The sequence below is a fragment of the Pseudochaenichthys georgianus genome, chromosome 9, assembly GCF_902827115.2.
Source record: "Pseudochaenichthys georgianus chromosome 9, fPseGeo1.2, whole genome shotgun sequence".
Classification (NCBI taxonomy): domain Eukaryota; kingdom Metazoa; phylum Chordata; class Actinopteri; order Perciformes; family Channichthyidae; genus Pseudochaenichthys; species Pseudochaenichthys georgianus.
Window position 1 is genome coordinate 35,834,343 of NC_047511.1, and position 17,104 is coordinate 35,851,446.

General features: G+C 40.4%; 1 protein-coding gene across 2 annotated transcripts in view; it reads left to right on the top strand.

Moving 5' to 3' along the window:
* Positions 1 to 17,104, top strand: part of edil3a (EGF-like repeats and discoidin I-like domains 3a) — a 136,153-nt gene that overhangs the window by 108,416 nt on the left and 10,633 nt on the right. For both annotated transcript variants that reach the window (XM_034091213.1, XM_034091214.1), the window contains exon 9: positions 15,862 to 16,017. In XM_034091213.1, coding sequence (XP_033947104.1) covers positions 15,862 to 16,017 — 156 coding nt within the window. The remainder of the gene's footprint in view (positions 1 to 15,861; positions 16,018 to 17,104) is intronic.

Consider the following 17,104-nt stretch of genomic DNA (forward strand, 5'->3'; position numbering starts at 1 on the left):
AGTTAAGACGCATATCATTCAGACTCAATCATGCCCAGAATGACCTCATGTATTGCATTTTTTTAGTTTTTAAGATAAAAGGCAGTATAGGCTCTTTGCTTTTAGAGTAAGAAACCACATCTGACTTCAAGCTGTAAAACAGATAGCATAAAAGTAATTGTGATGTGGATCATTTTCTCAGGGAATTGAAGATCAGAGACCTCTCTGCTGCACTCGTTCCATGCTTACTGCCTCCCTGGCGGTGACACAGTTAGAGCTCTAAAGTCACGCTGACTTGTCTGGTCGTTATTCGATTGGCCTGGTCTTGAGTCAGATCTGTTTTATATTAGGCTGAAAGAGTGTTGCCCAGGGTGAGGGTATGCAGAGCTGTGTGTGGTAGGAGACATGTACTCAGGCAGGCCCCATCCAGGCGAGGGAGCTGGGCTAAGCAAAATTGATTGCTGTGGGTAAAGGAAAACTTGTGGTCTCATATTACATGCTGTGCCGGCAGGAAAGGGAAGATGCTATACAGACACGGTGAGAAAATCAATGGCTTCCACTGCCAAGGACTATTTCCGCGCACAATATACAATATCTGACTTTGGAAATGTAGACATTGATAGTTATAAACTGTTAAGGGCGGTTTTACATTTGTATTGATAAAGCTGCCAGAGCTGAACACTTTATTATATTTGGCGCTCGTCCTGTATACATTTGTTAAACGCCAACAATCAGTGTCTTCTTCATACCCGTTGCCATGGAAAATAAGTGATTCTCAGTGACATTATTTAATGACTTCGAACCAACAGATTAATAGAATGAATCAGCCTTAATGGCAAATTAAGTATTCCTATTAATCAAGACAACTACTTTGGTGAGCAATGGGAAACTATTTACAGACATCAGACTGGATTTCTTGATTCATAGACCGAGTTTATTTCAGTAGCAAACAGCTGAGTCATGAGATGATGGATTCTCTCTGTAAATACTATAACTACTTAAAAGTCACCTATTGTGCAAAATCCACTTTTCCATGTCTTTTATACAGAAACATGTGTCCCCTCTGCGTTAAGAGATTCTGAACGCTTTTCATATATCTGAGACTTATAATATATTGATGAAAAACCGTATAATAGGGAACCTTTAATATGTTTTACAGAATTTAAAGACTACTTACATACACCACTAAGCTTTAAACATGTTTAGAACATTTTCTAAAACCTGAGAGAATAGAACGTTTTGTGAACAAAGCAGTGTCAAATCTATAGCCGGTCCTGTTTGGGGGCCGTCCAAGGCACAGATATTCTTGCAGTAGATGCAATTGCACAGAGGGAGAACCAATCAGAATATTTTTCAAGATGTTCAAGAGAGGAGCTGAAGCCAAGTGTTGCAGCTGGCATAAGCTGATTATTTAATTATGCACATTAACATGTCCACATACTCCACATAGCAAAAATAAATTGCCTGATTGACAGTTGCTACTTTTTAATTGACCTATTCCCTGTCAATGCAATACATGCACTGCAGGTTTTCAAGGCAAGCAGTGTTCTAGCATTTTGTTTTCGGCGGATTTTAGTTAACATTTCTCAGTTTAGGAAATCAACACAGTTGGAATAGCGAGATTGAGGCTCCTCGTCTTACTTCTCTCAGTCAACGAACTACTTAGCAAGCATTACATTTTCTGGAATATGATGTTGAATTCCTGTTGAATTCATATTATAGGTAGCAATGATTGTGATTCCTGATGTAATATCAACCAATGGGAAGTGAATAAGAAACAAAATCTCGTATAATCAGAATCAGAATCACAGATTGTCTAAGCACAACTGATTAGACCTCGTTGTTATATTCATCATACATCAATTTAGGTCATTTTATTTTAATATCTGAATTGAAACACTGAAAACACCATTTTTATCTTCATATAACATATTTCCAATGTGTATTGCACATAAGTAATTACAGCCTAAAATTGAAGTGAAAAACACTTTGGCTATATTGAACTAAATTGCAACCATCTAAAAATACTTTGCAATATGTTAAGTGTATCCTTCTCAAAACACATCTCACTTCAATGTCTTATTTGTAGTTAAGATGAAGAGAGCTTTTTTTAAATAACCTAACCAATTTACCGGTCTAAAATGACATTCTTCTTAATAACTTTAAGCATGTTTGCACACACTCTTATAAACCTACAAATCCCTGTGGCAGAGCAGAAGGAATACAAATTGTCCCTTGAGTTTGCTTTGGTCGGGGCCAGCTTTAAGCCTTGTTTACAAAATACAAAGCCTGCATTTTGGTCAACAAAATGTACTGTAGCTTAACCCTTCAGTTAAGCTACAGTAGAGAGGCTGAATCCAATGCCCCCTTAGCTCGTGCTTTGCAGACACTTCACTGCAAAAGAGATGTAACACTAAAAGCTTGTAGAACAGAACATGTTTTCAATATATTCCCAATGAATATAATCTGCCTATAATACTATTAGCTATGTTTCACATATTTGCAGCTCACATCACATTAGTTTGAGCTCCTCATTTGGAAAGAGTTCTTTACTTACTGCAAATGTTCTCGACGTTTGGCTATTGCTTTCAACTATGTTGCCAGTTCCAGACGATGGGTATGTGAGAGAACACTTCTTTGACTACTAAATATAAATATATCACTTAATTTGCAACGTGTTTTAATTTATGTATAGCCTGCAAAGGTTATAAAACAATGCTGTGAAAGTAATTCCATTCTGGTGGTTCATTTGTTATGCCCTGCCTCCAAGGTCTTCACAGCCAATTATCTCCTTAAAGTGATACATATGTGTTGTGCATGTATATAATGGCCGCCTAGCAGCTAACGCAGAGCCGTCACATTGTCTAAGAGTCTCTCTGCTGGAACTCACAGAACCAATGATAAAGCACAGTTTGAGAATATAAAACCAGACACAAGAGGCAAAGACAAAAGGAGATATAAATGTGACCAATTACAGTCACAGTCTTTATCAAGGCTGTTGAGTACTTCTGTCACAGTTATTACTCTACAACCAGTTTAATTGAAACGCTTTTATTTATTGCATTTTAGTGTCATTTCCACTGGGGACAGTTTGTCGATTTTCTGAATATAGAAAAAAAAGTGGTACTTTTTGTGTTGAACGGCTACCATGATGGTTAGGGTAGATCAATGTACAGTAGCTGCTATGCTGAAGAATGTACTGAGCTTCATGGACACCCTGTATCGACCTCAGAGTGCAGGTTCATCATTTAAAGAGAGTGTAAGCATAATAAATTGTACTGCCATAACAGTGTAGTTTTTATTGGTAAAATATGGCACTCATCACAGATATGTGCCAGAACTGGGTTTACCGACTTTGCTGGTAAAATCCATAAACACAGTAACTGGCCACCAGAGATGAAGAAGCCAGTTAAAGTGACACTCAAATCGCACATTTTGGATTAGACAAGGGAGTCCCTACCACTGAGGAACTTTGGAAACATGTTGAGCCTTGGTGTTGAAGGGAACTGCAGAAATTGATCGTCATCCAGACATGGCAAGACAAAGCATTAAAACATGTTATGAAGAACATTGTTGAGTAGTTTGAACCCAGCAGGAGGGTAACGCTACGTCCACACAGCAGCTTTTCAAAAATCTTGAAAATCTTGGAGCTGGGCGTGTCTGACAGCTTGGGGATTTTTTGCGAGCAATGCGACCGACAACCAATCACATGAATCTCCCGCCCCCGACATACAAAGCAAAAAACCCCGGGGATTTTATGCAAGCAATATATATATATATATAAACTCCCCAAACAGGCGAAAACCTACCAGTTTCACCCACTGTCTCTGCCACCTCCCTCCATGCCTGGTTCCTCCGGTTTGTATCCCGTTAATAGTTCTGGCCGTAAAGAACCGGGTGATTTGCTACCGTAATTTCTCGTTTGGAATATGAGGAAATGAACTGCGGTCTGGTTCTCCCTGCTTACACGCGGTTTGATTGGCTGGCGCTTCCAGCTCAGCTTCAAAAGTTGAACATTGCTCAACTTTTGAATCCTGGAGATCCTGGACATCCTGGAAATCTTCGCTTTGCTCCCCCACAATGCAGTTCGGGGAAAAGCGAGGTAAAGTGACGTCATCCCCATTCAAAGTCAATGGGCAGAGAAGCGTTGGAAGCGGTGGAAGTTGCTTCTGAAGCTGCTGTGTGGACGTACCGTAATCGATCCTAGAAGGCATCCCCAGGCACTGTGTGGTGTGAAATCAGTCCAGATCTTCCACCCATTGTCTTTATGAACTAATGTGAGTTTATTGGATTGCACAAGCCAAGCTTTTAAATGAAAAAGAAGACGGTAGTTGTTGATAGTTATTGTGTTTAAAACCGTTTTTATTTATATTTGAAATTCATAGTGCTAGCAGGCAAAATGGATGGATGGATGAACTTTGTATCTTGTGCCTTCTCAATTTATTTATCCACGGTGATAATTTTCAGGCCTGCAAAAAGAGTTCAGTCTGGGATGTGTAGTTACTGGCAGAATGGTGTGATCTGTCACGAGTAGTCAAGCAGTAATTATTTAGATCACAAATGTGCATACTATGGGAGAACTCAACAAAGAGGATTGTGAATACTCAAGGTCATGAGGACATGAGGAGAAGATACTACCTTAGCATACTTCTGACATGTATAACAAAAGTGTGTAAAAGGTAGTGGGGTCTAGTGGTGAGGTTGATCATTTCAACCAGCAGGAAAACCCTCCATTCACAACTCCCTGCCCAAGCTTGTCGGAGAACCTACAGTATGGTGGTCTTCAGGTAACATGGAAAAGTCGAATGGCTCCTCTTTAGAGCCATGCCGTGTTTGCCTGTTCTGGGCTGCAACATGGTGGACTCTATGGAAGAGGACTTGCTCCTTATCATTGGTTTGTTTTAAGGTAAAAAATATCACAAGACAGTCTTGTCATGTTCAGGCTGGGCCCAGTACAAGCTGCACTTCCGATGGATGCAGCCGAACACTTGATCTGGGATCGTCAATCTTGTTCTGCCCGGATGCGTTCGGTCACCTTCTCCTCGTATTGTGGGTGACAGAATATTTTCTGTCTCATTACTCTGACAAAAACAGTTGCATGCTTGAATACAGCGGTGCAGTTCAATGCAGCAAAGCTAGCAGAGCACACAGCTGTAGACATGCACATACAGTGTAACAACAATGAGTGGCACTGAACGCATTTAGGCACATCACTGATTCTGTTTTGTGATCAAACATTGAAAATACTGTTCTTTAACCCAATCCCATTACCACTGTTAGGTTTGTTGTTAAAAACTTGATACATTATATTTACCATAATTGAAATGTTGTGCAACTAAAATGGTGAATCAGCTTGTGTCTCAGAGGGGCTTTTTGTTTCAACTTAGTTTCATCATTATAGTTCATGCAAAAGGCATCCCTAGTTTATTTCTCATCACATTTTAAGTCTGCATCTCATCAAAAGGTGTTAGTCGTTGGAATAACTGTAATGATGCACTGAAATATTGTACAAGTCTATCTAAACTGAAAGTATTATTTAGGAGCCAAATCATTAATGGTTATGAACAGGACCTGTAAAATCCCATTTGTTATTTATTGTAATTGTAAAAGTAATTTATTTCTGATTGTTTCAACAAACAAATTCACAAGACAAACATGTCGCTGATGACGAAGACCTAATATTTTATTTATAAGGGAAATGTATGCTAGAGGGGAGGGGGTAGGACCAGACAAGTGTACTGTACTGTGGAAGTAAATGGCTCCAGCTGCTTGCCAATGGTTCTTATAAAGCATCAATGAAATCTGACACTTCACAGAGCATTGTCCCACGTGCAAGAACAATAAGTAGACGTAATGCAAGATTGATTCACGCTCAGTGCCTGTGAGCGTGCATTTGTTGTAATCAAACCAGGTATTATCATTTCACCAATTTTGTCGAGCACAGCTTCCTAATCAAATTGCTACCTCAAATGCAGTGCTGCTGACGACAGACTCCATTTCTTTTAATCAATGGAATTAGCTGGGTGTTTGTTTCCTCCATCCACAGAGGAGAATGGCTTTACTTTTCCCATTGAAACTCTCATTTCTTCTTGAGTGTTTATGCAGCAAAGATGACGCGTGTCCTTTCCAAGAGAGAGAGTAAAGGCACTGTAGCATGAAAGGATTTAAGAGGGATTTTGATCATCTGGAATAGCAATGATCATGTCTTTATTTCATGAACAAGAGACTAGTACTTTGTTAAATGATTGCATAGACAGCATATACTATATTAGGGACATTCAAGGGTGGGACGTCTTCCGCGTCCTTGTAGTTTGATCCCCTCTCAACGAAAAACACAGCACTTAGTACCAACCATGGAAACAGAGGCTATGCTTCCAGCAAATCCAGCATTGTGATTGGTGGCATATTGATCTGGTCGAAACTAGATAAAGGCACTTGGTCCTGCAGATCTGACAATTCAAAGTTTTAATTACTGTAGATACACCTTTTATCTCACCAGCTGCTCAGCTTTCAACATTATTTGTCGTACTCTGAGAACAGCACGTGCAGCCACGTTTTTAGCTGAACTAATTAAAGAAACAGAATGTTAGAGGGACAACGTCTCCAGGTGGTTTCTGTTGCAATTAGTGTGAAGCACACAACCATTTAGCCACAGCTGTGGTGCTGAAAAAATTATGAAATGTATATACACTGCCTCGGGCATGCCTTCTCATCTGGCAGGCTGCATCTATACTTGCATGTAAATCACATCTCGATTCAACTTTCACTATAGTTGCCATGACAATATTAAATGTCCAACACAATTCTGAGCTTTGGCTCTGCAAACTGATACAAATCTCTGAAGCCAGGATAACAGATGTAACCATAACTTCAAATTACTCAGCCAGCTCTTGCCTTGGCAGATGTGCCAGCCCAGTTTCAGAAAGGCAAGATAAAATGTGCACGAACAGTCAGTGCACTATTATAAGACTTGGCACACGTTTTGAATACAGAGGATCATATTATGAAGAATTGGTGTGGGTCATTATCAGACTTCTTTAGATTAGCATGTCAGGTGAGACCCACATGATAAGCACTAGCTACCGAGTTAGAGACATCAATCTACTGTAGTATGTTGGTTGAGAAAATGTTGCCAGCAGCTATTGCTAATTTAGTCATCTTGCGAACATTATCCAAGGAAATGTTCAGAAATAATTTGCACTAATTTGAAAACATGCCTGTTGTAAATTTCATTAAGGCATTATCGTCAGAGCCTCATTATAATCCTGTCCAATGAGGCTCAATTTTATTCAATTTCCCTGCAGCTAGTACGCTGATTCAATTAGCTTCCAAATGAAGTTACGGAAGAGATGGTAAATCCATCTGCTTCCCTGATTCAATTGGGTGGTTTTTAGTGTCCCCACCCTTCAACTACAGCCTTACATATACAGGTCTGCTTTGAACCTATGCAGTAACTCTTTAGTTTTCATTATCCAAGGAAGCCATCTTATCCTTCAACACCACATCCTGATCCTCATCTCCCTCTCTCTCTCTCACCTATGTCCCTCTCAATCCCTCTCAGCTAACGTAGGAAGCATTTATCTGTTTTATCTTGGGATGAGTGATTCATGAGTCTGCAGCAGCGCCTGCTGTAATCGTGGGATCTGCAGGAGTTGTCAGAAGCGAAGGCGCCAGAGCTTAAATCAGTGGAGCAGAGATTGGGTCCAATGTGTTCTGCATGTGTACGGTTTCACAGTGTCTCTGAGCCATCTCTTGACAAGCCCGGTATCCTACGTTTAAATCAGACGTCTTTATGTTCTGCACCCAGGAGAGTGTGGACTGCAGTCAGGGAGCACTCCTTCATGCTGTATTATAATTAATTCAGAATAGTAAAATAAGACGAGGCTGTGTACGAAAATGCGCATTGATTTATTTCAGATTAGGCATCATATTGAAAGACCTATGTCCATAAATGTTATCTGTTTTCCAATTGTAATGGTTTTCTTTTTTATTCCGTGGGAAGCACACCGTGTGTGTGTGTGTGTGTGTGTGTGTGTGTGTGTGTGTGTGTGTGTGTGTGTGTGTGTGTGTGTGTGTGTGTGTGTGTGTGTGTGTGTGTGTGTGTGTGTGTGTGTGTGTGTGTGTGTGTGGTGTGTGTGTGTGTGTGTGTGTGTGTGTGTGTGTGTGTGTGTGTGTGTGTGTGTGTGTGTGCGCGTGTGTGTGCGCATGTGTGAGAATCCATTATGAATATTTAATGTACCATGTGAGAAGCAGTGAAGGGGGAGAGGAGCAATGATGAGCTGTAAGTGCAGCAGCTCGAGTCGTAAACCATTTTATTTTTAACTCACCTGTTTGTTGGACCTTTCAAAAAATATGTATCATTACATAGATCGTGAGCACCTTATTTTAGATCATGAAATTATTTCACAATTGAAACGTACTTAACATTCCAACCGAAAGCTGTCTTTTTCGCTCCAGCATGAATCACAGATTTGATTTTAAAGAAGATCAACTAGGGAGACTACTTTAGATATAATCAGTGAGTAAGTGTCCATCACATTTCTTGTCGCAGTGAACATTTAACAAAGTGTGAAATCCCTAAAGTCCCTTGCTAATGCAGCAACACGGCTATTCCCTTACTTCTCTCATGCTACACGCTATGCGACTCCCTGGTTCTTTGTAAGCATGTTCTCGCTGCTGTAATAGCTCCAAATGATCCAGACCACCATGCTTGATTTCATTCCTGTTCCGTTTGCTATAGCCAATTCTCTTCATTTTTTCATGCAACCATTTAGACTTGACATGCCGAAGTGAGGATCCATCTGTTTTATGGCCGTGTGCTCCGAGTGGTCTATTACAATCTCAGGTATTAATGTTTGTGCTTTAATGCCCTTGCTTCAGTGGAAGGCTGCCTTTGTTTTTGAGGAAATAACAGAAATGTGATAATAATTTAATGGTCTAAATGTACCAGTTATTTTTAAAGCACTCTTTAAAGTGTTAAATTATAGATGGAGAAAAATATGTGTACAAACAAAAAGCTTACCATGCAGGTGTTTGTGGTGCAAGCTGAAATGCTACCATGTTTAGCAGATATAATGGTTATTATGTTTACTATCTAAGTTTAATTAGCGTTTGATAATTGATAGCGAGCACACAATACTGTACAATGTTATTGAAAATAATGTAATAAGGAGGGGGAACATGGATGTAACACATTTCACATCAAAAGTGTCAATCTCATGGAACAAGAGCCAAAGTCATTATTATTCATCCTCTGGGGACCATGACTGTCTGTACAAAATGTTGTGCTACTCCTTTTGGTATTGAGTAATTTCACTGAAAAAAGAAAGTCATGACTCTCGCTGGACACAATCAGGATTCATCCTCTGGCCAGTGAGCACCACCAATATCATTTTAAAGTTCATGACCGAAATAATAGATCAATAGACTGTCAGACAGACATAAATTGACATCCCTAGAGTCCTGGCTAAAATGTGTGATTGCAGTGTGAGCCACTTGTTCTTTGAAAAATATATGTATTCTGGTCTCACATTGCCTGGGGTTATCAACATGCTGGTGCCATTTATTATGTTTTAAGCATATTAGACATACTGTGAAGATGGAAAACCAGTCAATATGTGTAGGAATAATAAAAGATGTACGCAACATTGCTTCACGAGTGAGCTGGCATAAAGACAAGGGTGAAGAGGAGTAGGGAGGGTGGGGGTGTATGTTCAATATATAGCTTTACCCTTGCCATGTAAAACTGTTTGGCTTACAAACGTGTGTGCCTGCCACCATTTGCACTTCACTGTGAGTCACTGCATGGTCCTTTCCTGTATTTATATCCCCCGCATTTTGGCTGTGAGATGTGCCTTGACCAGTCAGCCCACTGAGTCTCTTAATGTACTGCCAACACGACGTTGCTCCGTAACAAAGACATCAGTTGTGTCAGGAAAGCTTATTCTACATTTTAAGTCCATTTGATCCACATTCCACATTTAGCACTTAATTTAAAGTCAAATGTCGAACAACAGAAAATGTTTAAGTTCATGCTGAAATGTTTTTCTAAGGGACTTTCTCATTGTAATATTGCCTTTATTGTCCTCTATGCTCACACTTCAGACTGTCCCCTTACCTCTGAGAGCTAAGCAAACATACATTCTGACATCCTTCTACCCACATGTGGAAAACCCGGCCTCAGCGGTGCCAGAAAGGAAATCCGATGTGTGTGTGTGCGTGTTTGCATGTGCTTTGCTTCTCCATTATGTGTCTCTTAGTGAGTGGCATTTATAATACAAATGTATTTTACTGCATGTTACTGCATACGAACCAAAGTGTAAAATACAGTTAGTCATACTACAACGTTATCCTGATTTCAATTTATATCAATTTCCGACATGGCATTTACTCATTTGATAGGAATAACTTGTAGCCTGAGGCACAAACACAACCTCTTTGTTGTTTCTGTTTTTACAGTTATAAATAAATTGTTTGTTTTTATTTCCCATCGGTTCGGTTTCCAACAGATTCTTACATAGTGCTTGCGAAATGTGCTTAGTACTGCCTTATACGCTGCCTGAAGAAGTAAAGGTGTACCTTCTCAAAATATTTAAATGTGGCCATCAGCAAGCTGTTGGCTCTTAAGAAATGTTTTTCTTTTTATCCATTTAGACCTGCAGCTTTTTATAATGGGCCATCTAGATTTTAAAGTGTAATAAGTCATTAGGGCCCCTTTGTCCAATAGACTTAGTGTATGAAGGTCTACAGGCTGTTTGTTTTCCACAGTAATTAACAAAGCAAACTAAAATAATGAATATGAGTTCCAGTCTAAATTGTTTGTGCTGATTATTGCTGAGAGCTGCTCTACAGTAAGTAAGCCACATTCTATTTCAGATATTTTCATTTTTATTTTCCTGGTACTAGGACAATGCACACACATGTCTCAAAACAACCTTTCAAGCACTGCAAAACTCAGCCTTCTAGTTCATCTCATATTGACTCAGCCAGCTCACCTCTGTGTGGAGTGGAAACTCAGAAAGGTGTCATGACACAAACAGCCTTTTTGTTGTTGTTGCACTCAGTAGAGAAGTGGCACACTCTGCCAGCCATCTGTCTGGAAATGGTCTGCCTTCAGTCTCATCCCTTGTGTTTTAGTCTTTAATATGTTTCTGACGATACTGGGTTGCAGCAAGACCTACTTGTACTTGTGCCATGATCAGACAGCAGGCAGATCCGACATCTCGTGTACAAGTTATTGCAATGTGACTTTGATTCAGTCCGGTCACTTCCCCCATGGTCTAAAATGCTCTATTTAATATATGAATGTATCTCAAAATATCCACTGACTGTTGATTGCTGTTTCTAAATTATATAATGTTCTATCCAATAACATAGTAATACAGGTCACAACAAATGTGTTGTTAATGGTGTGTCACAGAAAGGTTACATGAATACCCTGTATTAATAAGTTAATTAATTAATAATAAATTGCATCAAAGTTGGCTCCTCTATGATGGCCATTCTTTCATTGGGTATGATGAAATGCCGTGCTCAAGTATCTAAGATTAGTAGAAACAGGAGGTAGGACTGTTCTAGAGACCGAAACATGCTCTACGCTCTTAGGGCCAGGGTTCAAAAACATGAGCCTCTGAATGTAATATTGCACTACCATGAAGTAAACTCAGAAGAAAAAAAGGTCAACATTAAAGCAGCAGCAGAGGCCATGGTATCTTGACTTTCAGTATGCAAGTTAGACAGCGTGCAGGAGTTTATTGGCAGCCTTTGATCTACTCGCCCCCCTCCCACGCACCTGTCTCATGAAATAGATGTGAAAAATGATCACATGATCGCAAAGATTTGTAGTATGTTGCGATGTTCCAGCTTTTAATTAAGAATATGACTACGCTATAGAGCCTTCAAAGCATCCTATAGAGAGGAGGGCTCTGAATATGCTGTTTCTCGTGCTGTCTCCGCAGCTTTAAGCTCTCATGATAGCTGCCCTGTTGTGGACTTGATGGGCCGTAGCACTCTCCTCCTCATTCCTCTGTGAGTTGAGTGCATGCATTTCTGAATTGTGCACTGTGACCTTATGGGAGAATGCAAGCATGCAAACACACATCCCCGGTTTGGAGATGAAATGGGTCTTAAAATATACAGTAAGATTAGCACAGCTGGAGGATGAATGTCAGCAGGAGACTATGTTTTAAAGTATAAACTGTATACATGAATACATGGCCTCGTTCTGCTCCTTATAAAGCTGCCTCTTACTGCATTAGTCTCTTTATCCTGCAACCGACCACTTCAAGTAGCAACATGACATTTACACACCAACCCTCGTCTTAATGAGCAGGGGAGATGAGTGTTTGTCTGGCAGAAGTGCACTGCATCGCCCATTAGCATGCTGCCATCAAATAGGAAAACAAATAAGTAATTGACCTTCTCTCCCCTTTCAATGTGGACATTTGGAGCCTTACATTAGAGCTACATGAATCTTATTTTTAATCTCAGACACAGTGAGTGAAACCTAAAATGCATTCTCTTGTTTTATTTATTTGAAACATGTATGCCATGAGCGTTCAGAGATTGCTACAAAGGCTTCACACACTTCTATTTTGTGTTGGTTAACAGCTCATGGGGGAAGGGAAAGGGTTGAGAGTGTGATGGAAGAAAGAACAGAAGGTGGGTCCTGAAGGAGAGGCCTTGCTTTAACAAGCTTATCTCGCTCCCTAATTCAGTTTGGGCGATCAAAGTGTTGAGAGCCAGCGTCGCTAGGGGCGGTTGTATTTTTTGACCGCTACCTGTGACAGCAATTACAGGTTCCCCTTCAAGCCTGCCTTTGTTATGGTGGCAGACTTGACTGCTTGGGTAGAACAAGATTACCTCAACGTTCTGCAACTGTTACTGGAGCATAATCAAAGTCCCACAATGCAAGGTGTCATGCCCCTCTAAATCAGCCAAGCTGCCCCTGCCAATGTTTCTCCCTGGTCCCCTTTATCAAGGGGGTTGCTGTGACATTATTGCAATTAAAATGATATGTTTAGGGTTTTCTTGCTGTTGCTGAGCACTACTTCACACAAAAAAGGAAGTAGAGGCTGCGTACCAGGGGCGGACTGAGATTAAAAATCAGCCCGGGAAACTCGACTGGTCGACCGGTCCAACTTGGTACCGCTAGTCCAGGGGTAGCCAACACGGTGCCCACGGGGCACTTAGTCGCCCGCAGGGGCAACACGAGTCGCCCGCAGGGGCAACGTGAGTCGCTCGCCAAGCAAATAAAAAATGTATGAAATACACAAAACAAAAAAGAAATGTAATTAAAAGAATCTACCCTATGCATAAACGAAACCTAAATCATAGCGAACTCTATCTACTTACTACAACTCTATATCTAACACTCCTCCTCCCCCACCCCCACAATGAATATCGATCACGTTCTTGCTTGATTTTCGGAACCAGCGTTGCAGTCGGGAAGAAAAGCAATGTGGCACCTCCCCGCTGATTTTCCTTCTGGAAGAATCTACACATCAGCCCCATTGAACAGCCTAGTCATGCCAGCCTATACAACACATGAGGGGCAGAGTTTTACTCTGTGTGTATTGAAACTTGCATATATATTTATTGCACTTGACGCACACACACGCATGGCGTAATTTCCACTGGGGACCGCTCTTCGATACCCCGTTTGTGTCCCCCCACTTTACAAATATGTTTATTATTATTATTATTATTGGTTGTGATGATATTCTAAAGATGTTTGGATCATTGAAAAGTATACAGCTCCCTTTCATCTGAGTGTTGAGAGCTGTATCTATAAATTAATGTTGTGCTCAAAGTGCACCAGATTGATGCATTTCACTTTAGCATTTTAAAAAACATCTTCCCGGGGGAGCATGCCCCCGGACCCCACTAGAGGAGGTGAGGTCCCCCCTAGAGGATGTGAGGCCCACCCCCAAATAAAGCAGGTTCAAATAATTAAATTGCAACATGTTCTTTTAGTAAACCCTGAAAACGGGTCCCACAGACCCAAACAGCAAACAAAGGTTAAAGGTCAGCATATAATAATGTTAAACTGTGCTAAATATATACACTGCAAAAAACAAAAAATAGAGGAGTACAAGTAGCTCACGACTTGTTTAATTTTTTGAAAGTAGCATGCATACTTTATTGCCTTTTGTCATACTAACATTTCAAGTGGAGAATGGAGAGTTATTTCCAGTTGGAAGCCCTTCAGAAAGCCAAGAGTTTGCTGTGTACGCTAAGACATGGCTTTGTCTACATGTGTGTCAGGACCCAGATCTATGGTTGCTTATGTAGACAGCAGGGGGTCTGCATTAAAGAAAAACCCTCTAATACCCAGGGAGCAGTCCTCAAACTTAAAGTAGCTGGGAAAAAAGAAAAGCTCTCGAGCGGTGCTGAAATCTCAAGAGAGATGTAAGCTCATTCACATCCTTGCCAAAGGTTCAGGGTTTGTAACATATTGCAGTGCGATTCTACGAGTGGTGTTCTACGATGATATAGAATGAATTAAGCAAAACACAAGCATTCACTGTGTTGGCTTAGTTGCTTAATTAACAGTGTTATGTTCCCCTGTGACAAGGCAAATTAGAATGATATATGGTTGTCTCAATGTTGTGTATATTCAGCAGAAGAAATACATATGCATGCAAATGTTTCATTCCCTTCTCTCTCTTAGCTTCTAAATGTTGCCACTACCTTCACCTGTGATGGAGAAAGGTTGCACAGTGTGTTTCTACCTGCATTGACTGAATGGGTGCTGCATAGACATACGTGATAAGTGAGACAGTTTTGCAGTGAGGCTTCGGCTATTAGCATTTAACGGTTGTGTGGATGTGTGAGTGGAGAAGTTGCTCGGTAACATCGCCTCGCTTTGATTAAAGGGCGTTAACATTATTTTCCCAAGTCCCAACATATCGAGACTGCCTGAAAGGTTCAGGGCTGATTTAAAGAAGTACACTGCATGTGGTTCTCTTTTCAACCCATCATTTGTTTTTTAAATGTAGAATCAATGTGTTTAATCAAATAGCAGTAACTATATTTGGTTTATAAAAAGCATGTAAAAGTGTGCAGTACCTCTTTAAAGAAATGCAATCACATTGGAAGGTATGCTTTGTGTGTTACAGAGATGTAAAAGTATTTTAAAATGTTTCCGTTTTATGGCGAGAAAAATAAATGCTGCTTCATTCTTAAGAAAGCAACTGAGTGGGAGTGAATAGTTATATAATAATACCCTTTATTCTCCATTAGGTAACACATTCCTCTTACCTTTAAAAGGTTCACATATATTATTTACGTGATATAATTAACATGGTGGAAAAACCTTACAAATAAATAAAGCTTGACCTTTTACTTGACATAATTGCAGAGTATTTTCTCTGATTCAGAGTGAGTCAGGTAACTGTGATTACGCTAATGTGCGTATACTTGTGGTCGTGCATTCTTGGCTGCAAAGTACCTTTTGAATCTCAACCAGTGTTGTGTAATTTTCCAAATAATGAAGCATAATTGAATCCCTAAATGTCAATATAAGTAAAAGTGTGTGTGTTTACTGCCTATCGTCCCTGTGTTGTAAATTGTTTGCAACAAATGAGAACTTATTAAAAATTAACCCAAATGGAGCAGTCTGGCTCTCAGATCTGCTGCCACGGGCAATTTCTGTTTTGCTGAGGCGAGGAGGAGGACTTAGCCTTGTTGTTCAATACTCTGTGAATAATTGAAACAGGCTGTTTGCACCCAGTGTCTTTATACAGTAAATCCTTCGCATTAAAGGAGAAAAAAGATGCTGGCTAGATTGTAAAAAATATAACATCTATGAGACGTTTTCACTGGCAGAAATTCTTGAGAAATAATTCTACTACTTTTCTCTTTGTTCCTTTCCTCTTTCAGGTGGATTTGCTTCTGCCTACCAAGGTCACAGGTGTCATCACCCAGGGAGCTAAAGACTTCGGCCACGTCCAGTTTGTTGGCTCTTACAAACTGGCCTACAGCAATGACGGAGAACGGTGGAAAATATATCAAGATGAGAAACAGGGGAAGGACAAGGTAAGGAACTTTTATAGCCCATAATGACCACAATTAAACACAACTTGCACAATATTAACAGATTATTCACTGACAGAACTGTTACTTTATGAACAGTCTTTATAAAATGCACTCATAGCAAACATCCTGAACAATGTGGTGGAATCAAAAAGGTGTGCCTGTGAAACCTACTGAAGGGTTTAAATTATATATCACATCACAAAAGAAAAGGGCATTCTGGGTAGAGATATAGTTAACAGGAAAAAGGCACAGGAAGGACAGAAGGTCGAAGCAGACGGAAACACAAAACTGAAAATGTCAAAAGATTGTTTAAGTATTGTGTGAAAAAGCCCATTTCAGTATCTGTTTGTTACTTCCTTCCACTTCCCTTTAGCATCTTCTTATCTGTGGCTCAAACTGAGTTCCCCTTGTCTGTCCCGCTGCCTCACTGTGGTCCAGAATCAGATAAGTCTGTGCTGTCAACCTGGTCTGGCTCGTGCTATGCTGGAAATCGTGTTTATGGCCCTTCAACAGAGTACATGTCCATTCCAATCGCCCATGACAACAGAGACAGGGCTGCAGCAGCCTCTCTGCTGATATCAGGAGAGCTGCAGGCACACTGGAGCTGGAGCCCCTTGTTTTTCAGAGACTGGTGACAGGAGAGGGAGTGTTTACTTTTCTCTCTCGCCTTGAATGATAACCAAACTTCTTCTGCTTATTCTGGTGGTGTGTTGACTATAGTAAATCAAGAAATGGAGAACTAATAGAACTTATACATATCAGTGGAGAACCCCCCCGCCGCCGTTATAATGTCCGTCTTTTCACTTAATTGTCGTCTTGAAAAGTGTACGGACAGCAATTCCGCAACAACATCATCTGCACCTGTTGCCATTTAAACTAACGGGCCTTCTAGAGTACCCTGGATCCGAGGGAAACTCTGAAAGAATACACCCATTGGCTACAAATCAATATCTGATTGGTTGATCAAACTGTCATTCAAAACGTACGCTCTCGTTCAGTGTAACGGCCAGGGCATTCGATCAAGGATGTATAATACCTCGGTTGAAGGATATTCTACCCAGAGACCCAGAACAAGATCTGGTTGGTT